Genomic DNA, 22,963 nt, shown 5'->3' on the forward strand with positions numbered 1-22,963 from the left:
TTCCACTTCCTGGTGGAGGAGCCAGTCCATCCACCCTCAGATGTATAGCTGCATGTGTCTCTCAGGTATCCTGTTGTGCTGTGTGGGCTTCCTCCATTGGTCAGTGAATGTCCATTTAGTTGTAGTTCAAAATGGGGAGAGACAAAGGGAACAGCTCACTCCGCCATGTTGCTGACGTCCTAAATTTCAGTTTTTAGTTGTTCATTGCTAGTGTATAGAAATAAAATTGATCATCTTTATTGAACTTGTATCCTGCAACCTTGCTAGACTCATTTTTTCCTTATACTGGATTTTTTGTAGCATCTACAAGATGTTCTGTTATAGGTACTGACAAACTATGACTAGTAGGCCAAATTCAACCAACCACTGTTTGTGTACAATCTGTGGACTAAGAATGATTTTTACATTTTTAAATGGTTACATTTTGGAAAGTTATTAATATATCTATATAATATCCTTGATTTTGTCTCTTAGACCACAAAGATAAAATGTTTACTATCTGGCCCTTTACAGAAAAAGTTAGCTAATCCCCATTTTATAGAGTCAATCGTGTTATCTATAATAAAGACAGGGTTTTTTTGCCTTTTCCAATTGACATGCCCATGATTTCTTTTTCTTGCTCTTTGCACTGGATAGAACATTCAGTATTATATTGAACAGAAATGGTGAAAGCAGAAGTTTTTGCCTTCGTCTCAATCTTAGAGGGAAAGCATTCGTACTTTCACCAGTAAACTTGTTCTTAGCAGTAGGCTTTTCTTAGATGCCTTTTGTTAGATTGGGAAAGTTTCCTTACCTAGATTGCTGAAAATTTCTATCATGAATAGGTGTTGGATTTTGTCAAATATATTTTTTACATTAATTCAGTGGCTAATTTTTTGTTGTTTTTGTCTGATAATATGGTGAACTACATTGACTGATTTTTGAATGCTAAAGCAGACTTGCATTTCTTGTATGCACTCCATCTGGTTATGCTGCATTCTTTTTTTCTATATTGTCAGATTTGATATGCTAAAATTTGTTAAGAATTTTTTGTAACTGTTCATGAGGGATATTGGTCTATAGTTTTCTTGTAGTGTCTTTGATTTTGGTAAAGGATAATAATGGTATTGTACAGTGAGTTGAGATGTATTTATTCCTCTTCTATTTGCTGGAACAGTTTATGTAATGATGTTATGTCTTTCTTAAATTCTTGGAAGAGTTTGCCAGTTGAAAACACATGGGCCTAGAGTTTACTTTATGTAAAGGTTTTTGGCTACAAATTCAATTTCTTTATTAGATATAGGGCTGTTTTGGGTTATTCCACTTTCTTGAGAGAACTTTGGTAGTTTGTACTTTATATTTTTCAAAGAATTTTCCCATTTTATCTAAGTAGTCCAATTTATAAGGATAAAATTTTTCATATGTTCTTTTTATTACAATATTAATTTCTGCACAATCTGTAGAGATGGCCCTTCTCTCATTCTTGATGTTTGTAAACTATGTTTTCTTTCCTGATCAGCCTCGTTAGAGATTTACCAGCTGGTGACCTTCCCAAAGAATTATATTTTTGTTTCATTGATTTTCCCTATCATTTTTCTGATTTGCATACCATTGATTTCTACTATGATCTTTATTATTTACTTTTTTTGGCTTAATTTGGGCTTAAATATCTATTCAATTTTCCAGTTGCTTAGAATCTTAGTCCATTGATTTGAGATCTTTCCCTTTTTCTGGTATATGAATTTAACGCCGTAATTGTCCATTGAAACATTGTTTTAGATGCACTGCATATTTTGTGATGTATTGTGTTTTATTTAATTTATCTCAAAATACTTTCTAAAGTTTCTCCTGGTTTTTCTGCTGACCTACATTTTATTGAGAAGAAGTGTGGTTTTTTGGTTTGTTTACAAATATTGGTTAATGTGTTTTTGCCTTGATTTCTGACAACTTCATTTTGGTCAGTGGAAAAACTTTGTATGATTTGATTTTAATCCTTATAAATTCATTGATTCTTAGATTTCCCACCCAAAAAAGGCATTGAACATAATTTAGAGTCCATTCATGTTAAAATCACCCAATAAAATAGGAATTTATGGGTATTTTCTTGGTTATATATGTATGTGTGTATGTTCCATTGGAGTAAAGGGAAGGCATGAAGGTTTTATTAAAATACATCTCTAGTGTTCAATTTTTAAACTATCTACATGTATCCTTCTGATAATTCTTAAATATAAATTATAAAATAAAATATCACTCGTTCTGAAGTATCAAGAATGCATTAGAAGGGCTGGCCTGGTGGCGCAGCGGTTAAGTTCACACGCTCCACTTCTCAGCAGCCCGGGGTTCGCCGGTTCGGATCCCAGGTGTGGACACGGCACCGTTTGGCACGCCATGCTGTGGTAGGTGTCCCGCCTATAAAGTAGAGGAAGATGGGCACAGATGTTAGCTCAGGGCCAGGCTTCCTCAGCAAAAAGAGGAGGACTGGCAGTAGTTAGCTCAGGGCTAATCTTCCTCAAAAAAAAAAAAAAAGAATGCATTAGATAATGGCAGAGGATGATGAAAGCTGGTGAATACAGATAGTGGCTTGCACTAGAGTGTTGGCAGTGATGAGCTTTTTTTAAGCATGCAATTTTATAGTAGCAATCTCTTACCTGTTAGAACATGTAAAAGACTGAGTTCCTTGGTCTTCAGGCAACAGCACTCTTTAAGTCCTGCTCCACTTCATGCTTCTTTGCTTCTGAACCATCCAAAACCACGTCTCAGATTGCATCGTATTTTGGAAACATGAAAGGAATAGTCAGGAAAATAAGAGCTGGCTGGGTTGCCACCCTCTAGGAAGGAACGCTGGCCTCTCCCAGTCCATATCTGTGAAAGCAAGAGGAAGAAGGGAAAGTCTCAGCTTGCCTTGAATTTCTAAAGTGCAGTGTCTCTCCCTGCTGGTGTTTGCAACCCAATTAATACCCTTATAGCTGTCAATATCTTGGGACAGTAAGAGAGATCTTGAACTTTCAGTAGAATCGATGAGTTATAATCAAAAGAAAAACAAAGCATAACTCCAACATTTTTGAAATGTAATTTGGGTCTCTAAGGGTATGGCAATGAAAATTTTGTCACCCAGGGCAGGTTTTAAAATAACACACTCTTTAGCAATTCCTTTCTCTGGTATCTACTCCTCTTGGCTTCTGCTCAGGTTTTCTTCTCTCTGCCTTGTCTCTCTTCCATCTTCCTAGCCAAAATCTCCTCTCTTACACTGCCTTTCCTGCAACACCCAGCTTCTTGCATTTAAGTTAACCTCTTTGGTTTCCCACTGTTTTTAGCTTCTGATATTTCTGATAAGAAAACTGTTTCCTGTCGTGTCCTTCTATGTATAAGCTATTTGTTGGTTAGCTTGTTTTTTTCCTTTCTTGAAGCTTTGAGAGAAATTTTTTATTGGCATTGTTTGTTTTTCTTAGGTTTCTAATCTTATAGACAAAAAACTTCATCACTATGTATATGATTATTTGTATATTTTCATTATTCCTGCTTGATGCCTTTAAATTTCATGAATCAAATCCATCCAAAAACTAAACCCTTCCCTTAGGTCAGAAAAAAATCTTCTATTATTTCTTTCATTAAACTCTCTTCTACACCTACTATGCAGTAATTGGAGGTTGCTATATAGAACTTCCTCAGCATATTTTCTCAATTTTATGTGATTCAAGATAGCTGGAACAAAGGCTCAGCTTTTCTTTCTTCTCTCTCTTCCATCCACGTGTATTTTTATGACTATAAGATCATTACCTGAACAGTTTAACTGATAATTCTTACTAATACTTCTTCACCTGCCTTAAAGAGTGCCCCTCATTACCTTCAAGAATGAAAGTACTTTAAAATGAAACCATTTTAACATTATCTTATTCTTCCTTCTCTTCTTTAAGGATTCCAATATACGTATTTTGCCTTCTTTTGCCTGCCTTCTATACTGTCAATGGAAATAATGTATAATCAATCCATAAATCAAAACTGGAGTCAGTTTATTATGAGCTAGATCTGAGGACTAGCTCAGGGCCTTCCTTCCCCAAGAAAGGAAGGGCACCAAAGAAGTGGGGTATACAGAGTGGTTATAGACCGTCTTGGAACAAAGAGCATACATCACATATGATGGGAATATCCTTTTTACAATTGTCACAAGATGCTCAGCTGGTACAGTAGAGTGGTGATCAGCAGGTCAGCAGTCACAAGTGAGCACAGCAGGTCAGCAATTAATCCTTAGTTTCCAGGAAGAGATGCTTATCATTAAAGAAATGCTGATATGGGGGAAGATACATTCTTATCTTTAAGGACATTATTCTTGTCTTTGGGACATAGTATATGTTTAAATCAGATGTATAATGCATGCTCAACAGGCTATGTCAGGCCCTTTTGGAAACACAAGTTCAGACAGAATTCTTTTTACACCAAATGGCTTCCTCATATACTTCAATATATCCTATTGCTTTTCATTTACTTACCGATATCAATCACTGCATCACTGTGGCAGACACACTTCCGAAAGATCAAATAGATGGAGAATTCAGTCACACAAAGGGTCCTCTCAAGAGGCTGAAGGTGTGCCTCACCCATCCTCTTAGGTGTGGTCCCTCAAACATCTCAGCAGGGACCAACACAGAGAAGTGATTGTCTCAAAAAAAAGCAGAGATATGGCTTTTGTCTAAGGGAGTGAATCCCAAAAAAATCCACAGACGACACACAGTTTTTAAGAACTACTGCTTCCTGGACTGAGCAGGAGAAAGTACAAAATAAAAGGAGGCTATCAGAACTCCAAATTCCACTGGCAGGAAGCAGTCTGATAAACCATCCGTGAAAAACAAGGATAACCCCGAGGACAGAACCAAGAATCTGTAGAGAGAGCCGAGAGCCACCAAAGATTAGTCAGAGAAATAAGAGCTGGCAAGGTTGCCGCCCTTTAAGGAGGAATGCTGGCCTTTCCCAATCCAGAACTATGAAAGTGAGAGAGCGGGTTATTCTAAGTCCTTGAAATCTAATCAAGGACCTCAGGCTGGAGTTTTACCAGCTGGAATTCAGAACTGCCATGCACCAGCACCTCCTTTTTACCTTCTATTTTTCCTTTTTTTGAACAAGAATACTCATAGCAGTTATCCTATACCTGCACCACAATTATAAGTTGGGTGTATTGGAGGCAGAAAACTTGTCTCCTGTTTCCAGGTCCACAGATGGAGAGGAATTGTACTCCAGGAGTTGTGCTTGATGAATTACAACCAGAAGCCTTATCTTCACCTGAACCTGATTTAAACGATGAAATTTGGGGCTTTGAGCTGATGTTGTAATGGAGTGAAAATTTCAGGGACTTTGGACTGTAATGGATGCATTTTGCATATGGGAGGGATGTGAATCACTGGAAATCAGAGGATGGACACACTCTAAGGTGACCCCCAATGAGTCATGCTCTTCTATAATCTCCTCCAATGAGAATTAATGTGAACTGTGACTTGCTTCTAACCAGTATAATATGGCAAAGGTGACAGATGGTGGGTCCTCAATTAGTTATGTTATATGGCAAATGTGCTACGATGACATTCCCTTGACTAGGAAGATGATGGAATGTCAATTGTCATTATATTTTATTGTATGAGATTTCATTTTTGCATGCTGGAGAGAAAGACTCTTCTCTGCTAGCTTTGAAGTACACTCCATATTCTCAGAGGGCCTGAGAGAGGGTAATGTGGCAAGGAAATGCAAGTGACTTCTAGGAGATGAGTGTGGCCCCTGGCCAGCAGCCAGCAGGAGACAGAGACCTCAGTGCTCCCATCATGAGTAGATGAATTCTGCCAACAACCTGAATGAGCTTGGAAGTGGATTCTTCCCCAGTCAGGCCTCCAGTTAGGAAAACAGAGTGATACAACTTGGTTGCAGCCTTTGAGACCCAAGCAGAGAAGCCACTTAAGTTGTGACTGGACTCCTGACCCACAGAAACTATGGAAAAATAACTGTGTGTTATTTTAACCTGCTGTTTGTGGTATTCTGTTATGCAGCAGTGGAAAACCAATATAATCACTGATACCTGTTTACCTATTTTATTTCATTGTCATTCTCTTGACTCTTTTAATGCCATTTTGCCATGCCTCTTGTGTTTTAATTTGAATTTGTTATCCATTTGCAACTTAGTCTTCACTTATAATATGATTTTTTCTCTTTTTAATTATTATTTTCTTTCCTGAGTTCAGTTAACTCTCATTTCTTGACTTCCTGTTTTCTTTACATTTAATTCCTCAGTCTAATTTGTTTCTAATTTGAAATTTTTTTCAATTCACAAAAACCTGATTCAGTTGGGGGCATAGTGTCACAATTCTCTTCTGCTTCCCTGGTGGTGGTGACGTTCTTGTTCTTGTTTTGGAGAAAATAGGCATCATCTGACAGTAGCTTTAGTGGATCACATCCGCAGTTTTGTGTTCATTCTGGAATGTCAACTTTCTGGACCAGCAAAAACAATTGTATGGGGGTTGAGGTAAGAATGTTTGTAGGTTTCTACAAGGTAAAAAGGTTTCTTAATTCAAGATCATTTTCCACTGTTAGAGAGTGAAGTGCAGTTTCCTTAGTAACAAGAATCTTTGGGGAAGAGAAGAGGTTGATAGATCTGATTTTGTGATTTTCTTTTGTTTGTGAAAGTAATTTAATTCTGCCACTTCCTTCCTTTTTACCTTTACTACCATGATTCTCAGGGAGCCTCCAAGATTTAAGTCACCACTTCACTCCCCATAACAACAGGTTACCCAAGACTATGCCCTCTGATTCTCTCCACGTTCAAGCTCCTTTATTTGGATTCCGCAGCAACAGTGCACTTGTATCCTATGTCCCAGACTTCCTTTCCAAATCTCCCCACCCAGAACAAAATACTTTTTTGGCAGAGTGATTTTCTCTATGCCCATTACCCCTAGTCCCCACTCCATTCTTTTCTTTTCTGGTCATTCTGGCCATTCTGAGGTGGCCTCCAAATTTGGCTTTGCTAGATTTGAGTATTTCCCTGTTTATGCATTCATTCAAAATTCATAGCATTTTCTGTCTTCTAGTTACACTAACGGGAGTTTACCCATGATTTTCTTGTCTGTCTTAGAGCATACATCATAATAGTACAGTTGGATGATTGCTAACAAAGTGAACACAATAATTGAACTAACATTCACATCAAGAAATGGAATACTTACCTCAAACTCAGAAGTCCCCTCATGCTGGCTTCTAGTGACCCCCTCCCCAGGGGTAAAACTATATTCTGACTTTTAGCAGCATGGATTAATATCACTTGTTTTGAATATTATATAAATGAAGTCATACACTATGCAATCATTTGTATCTGGCATCTTCCACCTAAAAATATGTTTGTGAGATTCATCCATGTTGTTGCTGCAAGACTAGTGCATTTGTTCTTATAACATAAATATCGTATACATATTACTAAATTTATTTATATATTTTACTCTTGATGTATATTTTGTAGTCTCCAGTTTGTATTTATCATGAGTAGTTCCATTATAATCATTCCTTTGTATACTTTATGGTGAGCATATAAACACAGTTCTATTGGGTATGTACCTACTAGTGGAATCACTAGATCCTAGGGTATGCACATGTTCAGCTTTAGTAGATTCTGCCAAAGAGAATTTTTTTTTAATGTTTGTACCAATATGCACTCCCACCAGTAGTATACAAGAATTCTTGGAGTGACATCAGCATCATGCAGAATGGGTTGTTCCTTTTTGTCTCTCCCTTCTAAGTTACAACCAATCAGACATTCATTGACCAACAGAAGATCCCCTACACAGCACAACAAGATGCCTAAGAGATCCATGCATCTATACATCTGAAGGTGGGTGGACTGGACCGCCAGGAAGTAGTGGAACTAGAGGAACTAGAGGAGTGGTCCCCTCTCCCTCCTCCAACAGCTGCAATCCAGGGCCAAGATCCTCACAGTGGACCACATGCCTGCTAGTGGTTATGGTGGAGGCAGAGAAGGTGGACACAGCTTGCTTCCTGCCTGTCTCCCAGCAGATCCAGCCTATGTGACTGAGAGTGGTTGAGGTGGGGGCAGAGATAAAACAGCTGTGGCTTGCTCCCTGCCCATCTCCCAGCAGATCCATCCTGCTCACATGCAAGTAGTCACAGTGGAGGCAGAGATGACACGTACAGCTGTCTCTCTGCCCATCTCCCAGTGGTTACAGCCTGCATTCCTGTGAGCAGTTATGGTTAGGGTAGAGAAAATAGGCATAGTTTGCTCCTTGAACATCTCCTAGCATATCCAGCATACATGCCCTCTCCCCATTACCTGAAAGTGGCCAGGTGTTTCCAACAGTAGAGAAAATATACAAAACTCAGATTTTCCCAGCTGGGGCAGGGCACCCTAATATGAGTTCACAAAACACACCTGCTATCACCAGATCAGAGGCTGCACAGTAAGCACCAACAAAAACTTCTCCCTACTTAGCTCCAGCTCCCTGCCTAGCAGTGGCAGGTGGAATCTGTGATGAAAGACTTCAGGAACCACAGCAGAATCAGTGATCAAAAACCCAGTGGCAGCACTCCAATACTGGCTCCACCAGCAGCAGAGGCTGCATACAAGTCCCCAGGTCCCCAGGCCCCTGGCAGTGACAACAACACCTGTGAACACAGCACCTCTGACAGCAGTGCAACCAACATGCCCAGACAACCTAGCAGCAACAGCATAGGTGGTTCATGGGGCAGCAGCGTCTGAGCCCATGGAGAGCCCAGGTTAAGCCAGTGGAGGAACACAAGACCCAGGCAACCTTGGAAGCAGCAGAAGTGCTCCCAGCCTCGTGACCCCAGTGGCATCACCCGAGACTGCAGCAAAAATGTAAGCAGCAAGGCACCAACAACCTCAGAGGTACAAGTGGCACAAGGAGGGCACTGATGATGCCTCTGGCAGAGGCAATGGAAAGTGGAAAATACAGGCTCTCAAATACAACCAGAAGTAGCTGAGAACCAAAGTAACCAAAGTCATACCCAAATAGGAAATGTGGTTACTACCACAAGTGCACCAACAGAGGATCAATTCATCAAACACCATGAAGAACCACAGTAACTCAGCAGAACAGAAGGAGAATGACAACTCTCCAGAAACCAAGCCTGAAGTCACAAAGATTAAAATTGAACTGACAGAGAATTCAAAATAACTGTCATAAAGAAACTGTCATAAAGAATTTTGACATCCCAATAGCAATGAGTACACCTAGCACACAGATCTTGCTTTCTAAATACCATTCTCTCTAAAAGGAACCTCTCTCTAAAAGTTATCTCCCTGGAGAGATAACTAATTCTAGAACTGAGGAAAGAAAAATGCAAGATGATCATAGAAAGTAAGAATGTATTCAAAATGGTGGATACATGTCAGATGTCAGAAAGTAAGGATAAAAAATAACTGAAAGAAAGAATGTGTAATATGAAAACTCAAATCACAATAAAGATACTATGGCCATATTAATATCACACAAAATAGTCTTCATAAAAAGAAGTTTTGCCAGAAATAACAAAGGATATTCAAAGATAAAGGAGACAATAAAAGAAAGTTAAATTAAGAAAACAATCCCATTTACAATTGCTTCAAAAAAAAAATATGCAGGAATAAATTTAACCAAGAAGGTGAAAGACTTGTACTTGGAAAACTATAGGACATTGATGAAAGAAATTGAAGAAGACAAATAAATGGAAAAATATTTCATGTTCATAGATTGGAAGAACTAATGCTATTAAAATGTCCATACTACTCAAAGCAATCTACAGCTTCAATGCAATTCCTGTCAAAATTCCAATGACATTTTTCACAGAAATAGAATGAATAATCCTAAAATTTGTATGGAACCACGAAAGACCCCAAATAGCCAAAGCAATCCTGAGAAAGAAGAACAAAGCTGGAGGCATCATGATCCCTTATTTCAAACTATATAACAAAACAATATTAAAAATACAAGATAGTACACTGTCCCTCAGTATCCACAGGAGATTGGTTCCAGACCCCTTGCACGTACCAAAATCCATAGATGCCTGAAGTTGCTTATATAAAATGGTGTAGTATTTGCATATAACCTACACACATCCTGATGTATACTTTAAATCATCTATATATTACTTAATATACCTAATACAACGTAAATGCTATGTGAATAGATGCTATACTGTATTGTTTATGGAATAACAACAAGAAAAAATAGTCTGCACGTGTTCGGTACAGAGAAAACCACAGTAGATATTTTGGTCTGTGGTTGGTTAAACCCACAGATGAAGAACCCGCAAATACAGAGGGCCAACTGTATCGGCATAAAGACAGAGACATAGATCAATGGAACAGAATAAAGAGCTCAGAAATAAATCCAAGCATATCTGCTTAATTAATTTACAACAAAGAAGCCAAGAATATACAGTAAGGAAAGGAGAGTCCCTTCACAAATGGTGATGGGAAAACTGGATGGCCACATGCAAAAAAAATAAACCTGGACCACTACCTTACATGATACACAAAAATTAACTCAAAATGGATTAAAGACTTGAATGTAAGACCTGAAGCCATAAAATTCCCAGAGGAAAACATAGGCCACAAGCCTCTTGACATCAGCCTTGGCGATGAATTTTTGGATTTGACACCAAAAGCAAAGACAACAAAAGCAAAAATAAACAAGTGGGACTACATCAAACTAAAAGCCTCCCTCTCTATGTGTATTCTGGATGTGCCACTAAACTCAGTGACAGCAAGGAGAAAAACCTGAAAAACAGTTTCACTCAGGTTAAATTATTGACTAACCTTCAAATTTTTTTAGTTTCTCAGAGACATCCTTATCTGTAAGGAGGTACAGATTATACTCTCCATCAAGAGATAGAATTCTGTCACATCCCAGTCAATCCCAGTTACCAGATGATGCTGCTCCCTGAGCTGTCGGCAGATTCACAGCATTTTCCAGTCTTGAAATACCTGAAAGATCGCAGCACCTTCATTTCAAGGATGAGAGGTTAAGTAATTTTCCCAAAACTACAACACTAAATTTTGGTGCAATAAAGACAGATTAAAGGTCTCCTAACTTGCAATCATCCCCCCTCCGCCCCCTCAACTCCTAGACGCATGAGCCTACATTTTTCAAAACAGCTCTGCCTTCAAGCAAAAGAGATGAGTGCTCCCAAAAGGCTCAAACTTATATACACATCACTGACTAGCATAGAACTGGCTCACAATAGGAGCCCAACTGAAATGTTTCAGACAACAGGATCAAACCTTTTAAGTACCAAATTAAAACAATCCTTCTAATGAAGGAAATCTAAGTTTTAGAAGACGACCCTCAAACTGAATCTCTGACCAGCAACTGATGATGCTGTTCATCCCTGATGCTGATTGGTTCTCAACACTGAGATTACTCAATCCAGGAACAAAGAAATGAGGTCCCTGGTTGGTATTGTTTGGGATGTGAGTGGGGAAGGGTCCTAGTCCTCACTGAGATTTGTTTGCTCCCCTGCACTCTGTCATCTCCTGATCTCCAGCATGGCATGTCTGTGGTTCCCTGAAGGCTCCTGGACACTGATACTTATGGTACTGAGCCCTCCTCTCACTTGGGCCAGGAACACCCAACGTAAGTGCACACCTTGGGTGGTGAGCTACTGTGGGGAGGAGGGAGGAAGGGAGTTAGCTCTGTCACTGTGTCCAGACAACAACCCTTTAAAAACTGTCATTTTCTTCAATGACCACCTATCTTTATTATACAGATCCCCAATTCTTTCCACAACAAAAGGGACCTGGATGCTTGTCCTATCAATGAGAGCTGCATAAAGAGCCCCCATATATATAGGACATTTTTTCTCATCTCTCCTTTAATAAAACTTCTCCAGCCTTACATTCCATTCCCTTAGGATCTTGAGAAGATTTACAAATAACTATTTCAAAATAATTCCCATCCAACGTTTCCCTTTATTATGTAGATTTATGTCAGATAAAGGCATAACTGAAAATTTTATAAGGAGTCAAAAAAGAATAAGAAACATCTCTCCTAGAAGATCCTGTGTTATGCCCTCAACAGAATCTGTGATATTGGTACCTCTCCATAATATGTGAGGATGTACCAAGAGCCTCCCCCATTACCTCCTTTCCTTTCTCCCTGAACCCCAAGGCCTGTATCCCTGTCCTGGAGGGTCTCTGACAGAAGTTGGGATTAGTGCTCTCTATCTCTACCATGGAAAGCACCCTGGATCTGAAGCAGGGGTCCTCAGACCTTGGAATGACTCTACAGTTAGGAGCATCATTGGGGTGTTCTTTGATGCTTAAAGAACTTAAGACATCTTCTGAAAACCTGGCATAGGATAGTGTTCATTATGAATCTGTTTTGAACCTTTCTATATATCAGTTTCTCCTACATTTCCCATTTCTCTAGTGTGAGCCCAAAAGAAGGAATAAATTATATGAAATTCTATTTTCATAAACCAAAAATAGTCAAATATTAGCAATTTTATATAGTTCCAAGCATACACCCTGAACAGGATTACACAGAAATCATGAAACTTGTTTATATCCCATAGGGCTGAAAGTCGAGAAGCTAGTCAAGGGAACTCATTGTCCTCCCGGAGTCTTAGCCCCAAATGTCATAGGTTCATTCATCATGCCCTCTGTTTTTCTTAATTAGCCGTGTCTGGTTACCTCTACTTCCAGTTCTTCCCTATTCCTTCCCCAGCCATGTCATCACCATGACTGAAAATCCCCAAAGTTTGCACAGACCCTCAGCACTATGACAGATCCATTGGATGAACTGAAGCAATGAAATTTTCCCTCTTTCTTAAAACTACATTTTTCTCACCTGTGAATGTTTCTTCCAACTAGTAGGAGGAAGAGGAAGTTTGTCTGAACTTCTCACAGGAATCAGAAGGAATATAATGTGTCATCAGAATAAAAGAGTGTTGGAACTTGAGCCCAATCTTGCTTTCCAGGGTCCTCACAATGACCAATTCTCAGAACCTTGGGCTTATTCATTTAGACACAAATGTTGTTCTGAGCAACTATTATATACTGGGTTTTGTTCTAGGCTCACATAAAGCTATTTGAGTAAGATAGAAAAGACCCTACTACCATGAAACTTACCTAATGACAGGAGAGAAAGGTAATAACCCCGTAAACATTTAACAAAGAAAAAAATCTCAGAGAGCAGTAAGTGCTTCGAAAAAATACATCAGAGTCATGGAACAGAGAGAACGGATTCACCTGACTTCAGTTCAAGTGGCTAGGGAGCTCCCACTGAGAAAGTGACATCTAGTTGAGACATGAATGGTGAGAATAACTCAGTCATGTGAAAGGTCTAAGTGACCAGTGTTCCATCCAAGTAGAGGGCACAGGGGAAAGGTTGAAGTGTGGGAAGATGTTTGCTGTGTTTAAGGGACAGAAAGAAAGCAAGAGTGGCTGAAGCAGAGCGAGCAAGTTGGGAAGTGGCAGAAGATGAGATTGGAGAAAAAGTCAAGAGCAGAATCATATTACGCCCTGACAGCCAGGGTAAAAAATCTGAATTTTATTTAAAGAGAAAGGTGAAACTACTGAAGGGTTACAAAGAGTAATTTATATTTATTTTTCAAAAATAATTCTAGCTACCACGTGGAGATGGGATTGTAGATATTCGCAAATAGAGTCAGGGAGACCAAATAGGAGCAGGGTACAATTCTCCAGGGCAGACATGCTTGTGGCTTCCTTTAGTGTGGGAGTCACAAAGATGGTGGTCAAGACAAAGTGAACAGATTTGGGATAGATTTTTGTGTGACTTTTAATGAATTAAATGGTAGAGTGGGAGGATAGAAAATCAAGCTTATCCCTAAGGATTTTTTCTTTTATAATAACTAGGTGGATGATTGTGCTGTTTGAGAGAGGGCAGATGTGAGGGGAAATAATTTGAAGTGGGTTGTTAGGAATAAAGGTTTTGCTCAAGTTAAATTTGAAATAATTTTTGACTTTTATGTAGGGCTGTCAAGAGGTCAGTTGAATATATGAGACTGAAGCTCAGAAGGAGGCCAGAGCTGATGATGTCACCAACACACGTACTCTGTTAAATTCCAGGAAAGTAGAGAGGTTACATAGGGAGAGAGAGAGTTTGTAGAAGACAAAAGAGGGTAAGAGTCACACCCAGAAAACCTAGAGCCAATGAGTCAGCAAAGGAGAATGAAATGGGGCTACCAGTGATATTGAGGAAGACCATGAGAATGTGATACACAGAAGTGAAGGACAGTAGATTCTTTTCAGTAAAGAGGGAGTAGCCAGTGGCAGTGAGTACCACTAAGAGGTGGGTGAAGTGAGAATATGACAGAGAAGTGAGCACCGGGTTTGGTGGAACTGTCATTTGCAGTCAGTGGAGTACGCAAGACAGAAACTGGATTGGACTGTTGGAAGAGAGAATGGGAGCTGAAAAAGTGAAGAATGGATTACAGGTAACTCTTCTGAGTAGCTGACCTCGAGGAAAGACTGTGCTCAGTGATCAGGCAGTCAGCTGGACCTGAAGTATAAGAATAAAAGAACCTGAAAAGAAGCTTGGAAAACTTGAGAACCAGAGATGTCAGTCATCCACAAGGAAGCACTAGAGTGCCCTTGTATGCAGAGGTGACTGGTATGCAAAAACCTGTTAATTCATGCAACCAATATTTATTAGTAACCTAGACTACATCAGTTATTACCCTAGGTGATGAGAATGGGGTGAAGAACAAAAAAATCTGGTCTCGATCAGCATGGAGCATCATAACATTTTGCAGTTACTATGTACCAGGCATATAGATTTCAGTATGTAATTCCCATAACTATCTTATCATATCTGTAACAATAAAAAGCATTATATCTATTAAAAGCATTATATCTATTAAAAGCATTATATCTATGGAATCTAAGATTCAAAGAGTTTAAGTAACACAGTGTCACATAGTTAGCCAGACATAGATTAAATAGTCTAAATCTGAGTGTATACAAAGTCCCACTCTTCCATGTCTGTATGCTCCTTATGTATTAGGTTCATGTAAACTCCATTATTATACATAAATCAATGTGTTCTGCCCTTAGGGGTTCAAAATGGAAATTAGTGATAACATTAATAGAAAACAATTGCCAAATCATGATGAAGATATTATTTGCTTTAGGAAGTTAAGGAATAGAAAGACCTTGTGAGCCTGCATTCATAAAAGTTATAAAACTTAAAATTGTTATATTTTTAGTGAGTACTTATTATGTGATCAGCATTAGGAAGAGTCACTATTTAATTTCACAATTAACAATAATCTTGTGATGAACATGTTATTATTAAATCCATTTTAGAGATAAAGAAAAAAGATTCATGAATGTTTAAAAACTGACCCAAGTGGAAGAGTTCATGTTCAAATTCATATTTTCTGAATTAGAGCTTGGGCTTCTAACCACCATTAGTGAATAGTGGCTCAGTTGGGTAAAATTGGTAAAATTTCTGATATACATATGTACCAGTGTGTGTCTTAGGGTAGGAGAGAGATGCATGGCCTGCTCGTTCCAATGTGTAGGAGAAATTTACATTCATTTTCACTTTATTATTTGAAAAGTTCCATATGGGTTCACACTATGTGCAGGCCATCATAGGCATGTGTCAAAGAATACAAAGAAATATTGAATACACTTCTTCTTCTGAGATTTTGTTGGAAAGGTTGGCTAGGCTTGCCAAATAAAATTCAAAATGACCAGTTAAATCTGAATTTCAGATAAACAACAAAAATCCAAATTTAACTTGGCATGCTGTATTTTATTTTCTAAATCTAGTAACCTTAAGTTGGGCACATGAACATGAACCAACAGTGCTAACTATACAAGCTACAGTGAGCAAAAACTTCACACATTTTCATTTTATAACTTTCTCATGTGTCAAGAAGGTACTTACAGAATTTCTGGATAGTGACATAGACCTGGTCTGATCGATAGTGCGCTCCCCTCTGTCATCATTTCTATGGGGTAAAAGGAGCTTTGTGAAGGTCTCTACTCAGAGTCTGGGAACTGGCTCATTTTTGTGAACTGTCTATATGAGAATGTCATCTCTTTGTCAGTGTCTCACCTTCTGGTGGGACTTGACTACAGAAATGAGAGTTCTACATATGACCAGACTGGTAATTTAATGCCTACTGGTATTATTGGGAGTAGGAGACTGAAAGTTAGAAAATGAATTAGTTGGGACATTGAACAGGGAGAAAATGGCTGTGACTGCAGTTAATTCGATAGACAAGTAGTGGATCAGTTGCAGAGAAATTAAGAAGGAAGATGATGTGAAGGATAAATATATAACTTGGTGGCTGAAGTGTCCTGGTACCTATTCCAACGTGTAAGGGGTTTTTCTACACCGTGAAGCGGTCCTCCTACACCAGCTGGATGTCCTACAATTCAACTAAATTCTGACACTACCTACCCAGAGATAAGGTCAGATCCCACAGGTTAAGGGCTCAGTCCTACAGGACAGCCGCCTTTCACTTCAGACCCCAATGGCAAGTTCAGCTTGTCACCTGTGCTTCTGACCGAAGGGCTATAGATTGGAGGTTCCCATGACCACTTCCTTTGGTTTGGTTAATTTTCTAGAGTGGCTCACAGACCTCAGAGAAACATTTTACTTAATAGATTACCAATTTATTATAAGTGGGTATAACTCAGGAACAAGAAGATGGAAGAGATGCATAGGACAAGGTATGGGGAAGGGACGCAGAGCTTCCATGCTCTCTGAGTGCACCGTTCTCCCCTAAATATCCACATTTTCATGAACCCAGAAGCTCTCTGAACCTCATCTTTTTAAAGTTTTATGGAGATTTCATCACTTAGGCATGACTGATTAAATCATTGGCCATTGGTAACTGAACTCAATTCCCAGCACCTCTCCCCTCCCTGAAGGCCAAGGGGGTGGGACTGAAAATTCTGATCCTCCAATCACTTGGTTCATTCTCCAGGCAACCAGCATCCCCAAATTGGGATCCCTAAATTTACCTCATTAACATAACAAAAGACATACAGAGTTTAGGAGCTCTGTGTCAGAAAACGGGATGAAGACTAAATATATATTTCTTATTATAAATCACAGTATCACAGTGACTGTTTGGCAAGGCAAAGAAATCAGTAAACTTTGGTCCTGAACAAATTTATTTTGCTGGAAAAGTAGCTCTACATTGGGACCAGATTCCTAAAAAAACATAAATTTCATGTAGGACCAAGATTTTCAACAGATATAATATTGGCAAATTTGTCAATGTAATTCTCAGCTGCTCCATAATCAACAGCAGCTTCTTCACCATGGTGTTCTCAGATGGCTTACACCAGTGATTCTTAGCCAGAGACAATTCTTTCAAGCTTCTCCACATGGTGTTACCTTTACCTGAAGTGTGCCTCCCGTTTGCCCCAAACATATACACACACACTCTCTTCCCTATTCCACATCACCTTAACTTTTCCTGTCACATCTTAAATGTCACTCTCAGAAACCACTTCTCTGGCATCCTGAGGTAATTGAGATCATCCTGTTATTCTCTGTTCTGGAACTCCACACTATTCTTCTCACATTTCTCACTCCTGTAAAAATTCTTGCGTGGTTGTTTTTTGTTCGTCGCTTTCACTAAAGTTTAAGCTCCAAGAGTGGTGGTGAGATGTCTGTTTTTCCCTTCTTGGGATTCCCAGGGGACAGCACAAGGTCTTTACTAACCAAGTGATTACAGAATGAACAAGGAGGTGGGACATGTTTAAGGAATGGTTAAAGAGCTGTGGGATGAGAGGAGGGGGCGGTGAGTGTCCTTCAGGTGGACGCAACTAGGAGGAGGTGGTCATGGGGAGAAATCCTCCTCCAGCTTCCAGCTCCTGCTAGGAGGTCTGAAGCCAGGCCCGGAAGCCCAGTGGATCCTGAATATCTCTGGACTTGAGGGGTCTCCTCCGCCAGGCCAGGCCTCCCCCTGCAGATGAAAGATGAACCCCTGGGGTGCTGGTAGCTGGGGGTCCAGTGGAGCCAGTGAGGGGTGTCCTAGTGCCCCCACTCGCGCCTGGGCGCCCCGTATGGGTGGTGGGCACCGCCATCAGTCTCTTCTCAGAAGCCCGCCCCAGTGACCAGATCGTTTCTGCCCCACAGCACATTTCATGGTGCAGGCTAAGTCCGAGTGTCATTTCTCCAACGGGATGGAGCGAGTGCGACTCCTGGACAGATACTTCTATAACGGGGAGGAGAACGTGCGCTTCGACAGCGACGTCGGGGAGTTCCGGGCAATGACAGAGCTGGGGCGGCTGGATGCTGAGCACTGGAACCGGCAGAAGGATGACCTGGAGCGGAAGCGGGCCGAGGTGGACACGTTCTGCAAACACAACTATGGGATTTTCGATAGCTTCATGGTGCAGCGACGAGTTGAGCAGGGTGGATGGGCTGCCGGGGGGCGGGGGCAGTTGTGTGTGTGAGAGAGACGGACAAACAGACACAGAGTCAGAGACAGAGAGAGACTCAGTCCAGGTGAGTGTGTAGGATTGTGAGTGAGCACAAGTTACAAGGGTTCCTGTGAGAGCCTGTTGTGGAGACAGTGTGTGGTTTTTGTCAGTGTGTGATTGTGGAGGGAGAGAATGTGTGTGTGAGGGTTGTACTGTGAGCTGAGGTGGGACAGAGAGAATGTGGGTTGGGGGCGGGCCTGTGGTGGGCAGAGTCGGGGTAGGTGTGGGGTGGGGGATGCAGGAAGGAGAGCTTCACGTGGCCTTGGGGGCTGCTGTAGGGGAGAAGAGAATGGGAAGAGGGAGAGAGGCAGCACAGGGGGCTGGAGAGGAGGGAATCATTGATTGGGGTGGGTGGTTACATGCTGAGAGGGAGATTTAAGGTGCTGTCTGTGGTTGGGGTGAGGATTCAGGGGAGAAGAGATGAGGAATGTGACAGGTTTGGGAGAACGTGAGAAGGCTAGTCCCAGACTGCTCTTGGCACACACCCTTCCTAATCCTGAAACCCCTGGAACAGGTGTGCCTGTGTTGATGTCCATAAGCACTGCATGGAGAAAGACAGTTGCCAGAGAGACTAATATGGAGGGAGGGAGTAGGGAGGAACCTCCCAGGCACCTCTGACCTTTCTGAGGCTTCCTTTCGGTCTCAATTTCCTGCTACTTTTTTTGTTTTCTTAGTGTATATATTGCTACATAGTTGAAACAATTGTGAAACTAGCTTTTTAAATAATACCAATGCAAAGAATCAATAACCGAGCTCTAGATTAGAAAGACAAGAAAGATGAGATTTATTTGAGCTGAGGACTAGCCCAGAAGCACCGTATCCACCAGGGAAGAAAGCACTCTGGAGAAGTGTGGTTTACAGCAGGTTACGTACCACTTCAGAACAAAGAACACACATCAAGCAGACAGGAATACAATTTTTTTTCAAAGTCACAAGGAGTTGTTTGCTGCAGTTTAGCATGTACACAGCAGATCAACTTGACCTTGGTTTTCTGGAAGAAATCTTATCCTCAAACAAGTACTGGTATTGGCATCAGAGGAAGGGAGACATTCATACCTCATTTTAAAGAGTGCACTCTTTGCTTTGGGAAAATGTGTGAAGCAGATGTACAATGCATGTTTTGCGGGCCGTAAGTCAGGCTGCTCTGGGAAAAACAAGTTTAAGGCCGAATCAGGTTTAAACCAGAATGGCTTCCCCATAAATCTCAATATGTGAAAACTTATTATTCTTATTATTTTTGTCAATAATTTTGTTACTTAAAATTAACATACTGATGTGACTACTTTATAATGCTAATAGTATTGAAACAGTTACATCTTATTCATTTGCAAGGTTGTAACACAGTTTACCTCACATCCCCCTTTGTTAGTTTTTTTTCAATACTGCCACTCACTTGGAAATTCATCTTTTTTTTATTTTTAATTTATGTTCTTTCATTTCTAAGATCCTTCTATTTTTTCACATATTTATTTGATAGTTGTAATTACTGCTCTAAGCATTATCCATTCCTGTCATCTCTGGGGTCCTAGTGTTCTTCTCAGTGATTTTATGGGTTCTCTATGCAGTAAGATTATTATCACTTTGCTGATATTTGATTCAGCATTTTCTCCATTTTGTGGTTTATATTTGGTTATGTTTATCATTTTCCATGTTAAGAATTTAAACATTTTACCTAATGAAACATACTGCAAAATTGTTGCTAATGGTATACCATCAATCTTAAATTTACCATTTTGTGGTATCATAAGAGTTGCCCCCCAGGTTTCTCCTTTCTTGAAGATAATTGTATTTGTTGAGGGACTGGTAGTGTCAAAGATTGTCTCAGACATTAAGCACATGTATTCATGAGTCCCAGATCTACTCTCACCTCAAATGTCAGTTTCGAAGGAGAAAGAATTGTAAAATTATGACAATTCCAATAATAGATGTGCACTTATTTTGCAAAGGAGAGAGATGGATCAGCTGAATGTAAATATAAGAAATTTTTAAGTGAATGACTTTCCTTGCTCTTCTTCCTCTCCTTCAAGACTCATGCTTTTCTTGGAATTCAACTCATAGATTCAGAGAATCACCTCTGTCTGTTCCTGCTTGGTCCCAGGGTAGAACCATTTCTGACACTGTTTTAAGGTGTGAGCGCATTGAGATGCCTTTCACGATTTCATTCCCTATCTCCATCTATCCCACCACTGTTCCCCAATTTATCCTTACTACTTTGAATCATATTTTCTTTCATAGTAAACAAAGAGAATAAATAGCTAACATATATTCCAGGTTGAGTTCCAGCCATTGTTTTACTTATTTCAAGTTCTTTGATCCTCATATAACCGTAAGTTAGTATTATGTTTTTAGTATTATCTCACCTCTTTACAGGTGAGAGAGCTGAGGCACAGAGGAATTTAAAAATTCTCCCAAGATCAACCACTAAGAAGAAGAGCCTGGATTTGAACCCAGGCAGCCTAGTTCCAGAAATCATGCTTTTAATTAATACGTATGCTTTTAATCAATCTATATCCTGCAAAGGTTTGTAAATACTTCAGTTAAACAATGAATAATTGTTTCGAGATATGAAAAAAATCCCGCAATTTTCCTCAACAGCTCGCAAATCCAATGGGCCCATGCTGTAAGGATTAAATTCAAGACTCATGACTCTGGTTCCACATGGCAGCTTTGAGGGAGGCTTGGGTTTGGACAGAGGCAGAAAGGCAGCCAACCAAGGAGACTTACTCTGTCCTCCTCACTTACTCCCTCCACCTTTTCTCTCCTAGTTGAGCCCACAGTCACTGTGTATCCTGTAAAGACCCAGCCCCTGCAGCACCACAACCTCCTCATCTGCTCTGTGAATGGTTTCTATCCAGGCCACATCGAAGTCAGGTGGCTCTGGAATGGCCAGGAAGAGGAGGCTGGAGTCATCTCCACAGGCCTGATCCGTAATGGAGACTGGACCTTCCAGACCCTGGTGATGCTTGAGACAGTTCCTCAGAGTGGAGAGGTCTACACCTGCCAAGTGGATCACCCAAGTCTGACGAGTCCTATCACAGTGGAATGGAGTGAGAAGCTCCCTGACCTCATAAATTCCTCGCCCACCATAAGGGCACTTTGCTTTTCCCTGAATGTCATGTTTCTCCTCTCCCCACTCCATATTATTTTCATTTCCTCCATGTTCTCCTCTCCTTCAAAACAGGTCACAGGGGGTAGGCCCATGATATCCTGTGGTAGAAATCCTCTGATAATTTCTACAAATATCTATACCATCTGGAGAGGCAATTCTGCCTGGCAGACAGAAAAGAGTTGTCCATGTTTTGAGCCTTCCCAAGATATTACAGGTCATGGTTCCCCTGGCCCTGGGCACCAGTCCTCTGCCTCAGGCTGGGCTTGCACTCCTGGCACCATTGCTCTGAGTTATTCATTGTGGTTTGAGAAAAGGCACAACATCTACAAGATAGGGACCTTCCTGACCCCAGGGGAGTCCAATCTCAGCTCTGCTTTTGATTAGCTCTGTCACCCTAGACAAGCTACTCAACCCCAAGGAGTCCCAGGCTCCTCTTCCATCAGATGAACTAGTGGGCTTACGTCAGGGCTGTGATATTTAAATGAGTTCAATGCCTGAAACTTGCAGCTACTCAGAGTGATTTTTAAGTCACTTTTCCAGAAATGGCCAATTATTGTAGTTCTTCCAGGGCAGCCTTCTTCCCCCATTCTCAAAGCTCTCAGTCCCAGAGTCTCAATTGGAGAAATTGGATTTGGGGTAAAAATCACTAAAACTAGCTTCTTTTCTCAGGGGCCCAGTCTGAGTCTGCACAGAGCAAGATGCTGAGCGGAGTCGGGGGCTTCGTGCTGGGGCTGCTCATCCTTGGGGCAGGGCTGTTCAGCCACTGCAGGAACCAGAAAGGTGAGGACCCTGCTGGCAGCTGAGACCCACACAGACCTTTGGGGGAAGAATCATGGCTTTGCTCAATTAGTTCTCTATATACCAGTGGCCCTGTACAAAGCCTTTGTTTACCTAGTCGACCACAAATTTCCTGGAAATCCAGAAATCAACCATCCATGTTTACTGTGTTAAAACATGAATGGTTATGGCCCAAAGAAGTAATAGAAGGGTCAACATGCATGGAGATCTTTCAAGACCCTGGAATAAATGCAGGAAGAGCCACTAAGGCTGACAAAATTACACTGGATTTGTGTGACAGAAACTTCATGGGTCACAGGCTCTCATTTTCTCCTCTCCTCTCTGCTCTGGCATCATGTGATAGGGGTCATGGTGTTAGAGAACTCTCAGGTGGGGGGAGGTTGGGGCTGGGGACATTATATTTGCGGACAGACTTGCCTCCATATCTTAAGTTATGTCTTCCCTTCTCTTTCCCAGGACACGATTGACTGCAGCCAACAGGTAATGCCCTTTGATTCTCTTTTAGAGAGAGGTTTGGTTCTCCTAGAACAGATGGTAGAGATAACAAGACAGGAGAAGAAATAATGGGAAAGACTTCGAATTCTGACCAGGCAGTTTGCAGTAAATCTTCTCTC

At 40.6% G+C, this 22,963-nt stretch overlaps 1 protein-coding gene and 1 long non-coding RNA gene across 2 annotated transcripts; one reads left to right on the top strand and one right to left on the bottom strand.

Annotated features, from left to right (window-relative positions):
• Positions 1–909: 909 nt before the first annotated feature.
• Positions 910–11,234, bottom strand: LOC102150801 (uncharacterized). Its single transcript, XR_011429674.1, has 3 exons — positions 4,470–11,234; positions 2,631–2,844; positions 910–2,391 (listed from the first exon to the last, which is right to left on the bottom strand). It is a non-coding gene; the product is annotated as an uncharacterized lncRNA (long non-coding RNA).
• A 220-nt stretch (positions 11,235–11,454) lies between these two features.
• Positions 11,455–22,369, top strand: LOC100060697 (H-2 class II histocompatibility antigen, E-S beta chain-like). The gene is made up of 4 exons (XM_023624688.2): positions 11,455–11,600; positions 18,096–18,374; positions 21,208–21,489; positions 22,221–22,369. The coding sequence occupies exons 1-4, from the start codon at positions 11,513–11,515 to the stop codon at positions 22,352–22,354; spliced, it is 783 nt and encodes a 260-aa protein (XP_023480456.2). The 5' UTR covers positions 11,455–11,512; the 3' UTR covers positions 22,355–22,369.
• The last annotated feature ends 594 nt before the right edge of the window (positions 22,370–22,963 follow it).

This window comes from Equus caballus, chromosome 20 (genome assembly GCF_041296265.1).
Source record: "Equus caballus isolate H_3958 breed thoroughbred chromosome 20, TB-T2T, whole genome shotgun sequence".
In the NCBI taxonomy this organism is placed as follows: domain Eukaryota; kingdom Metazoa; phylum Chordata; class Mammalia; order Perissodactyla; family Equidae; genus Equus; species Equus caballus.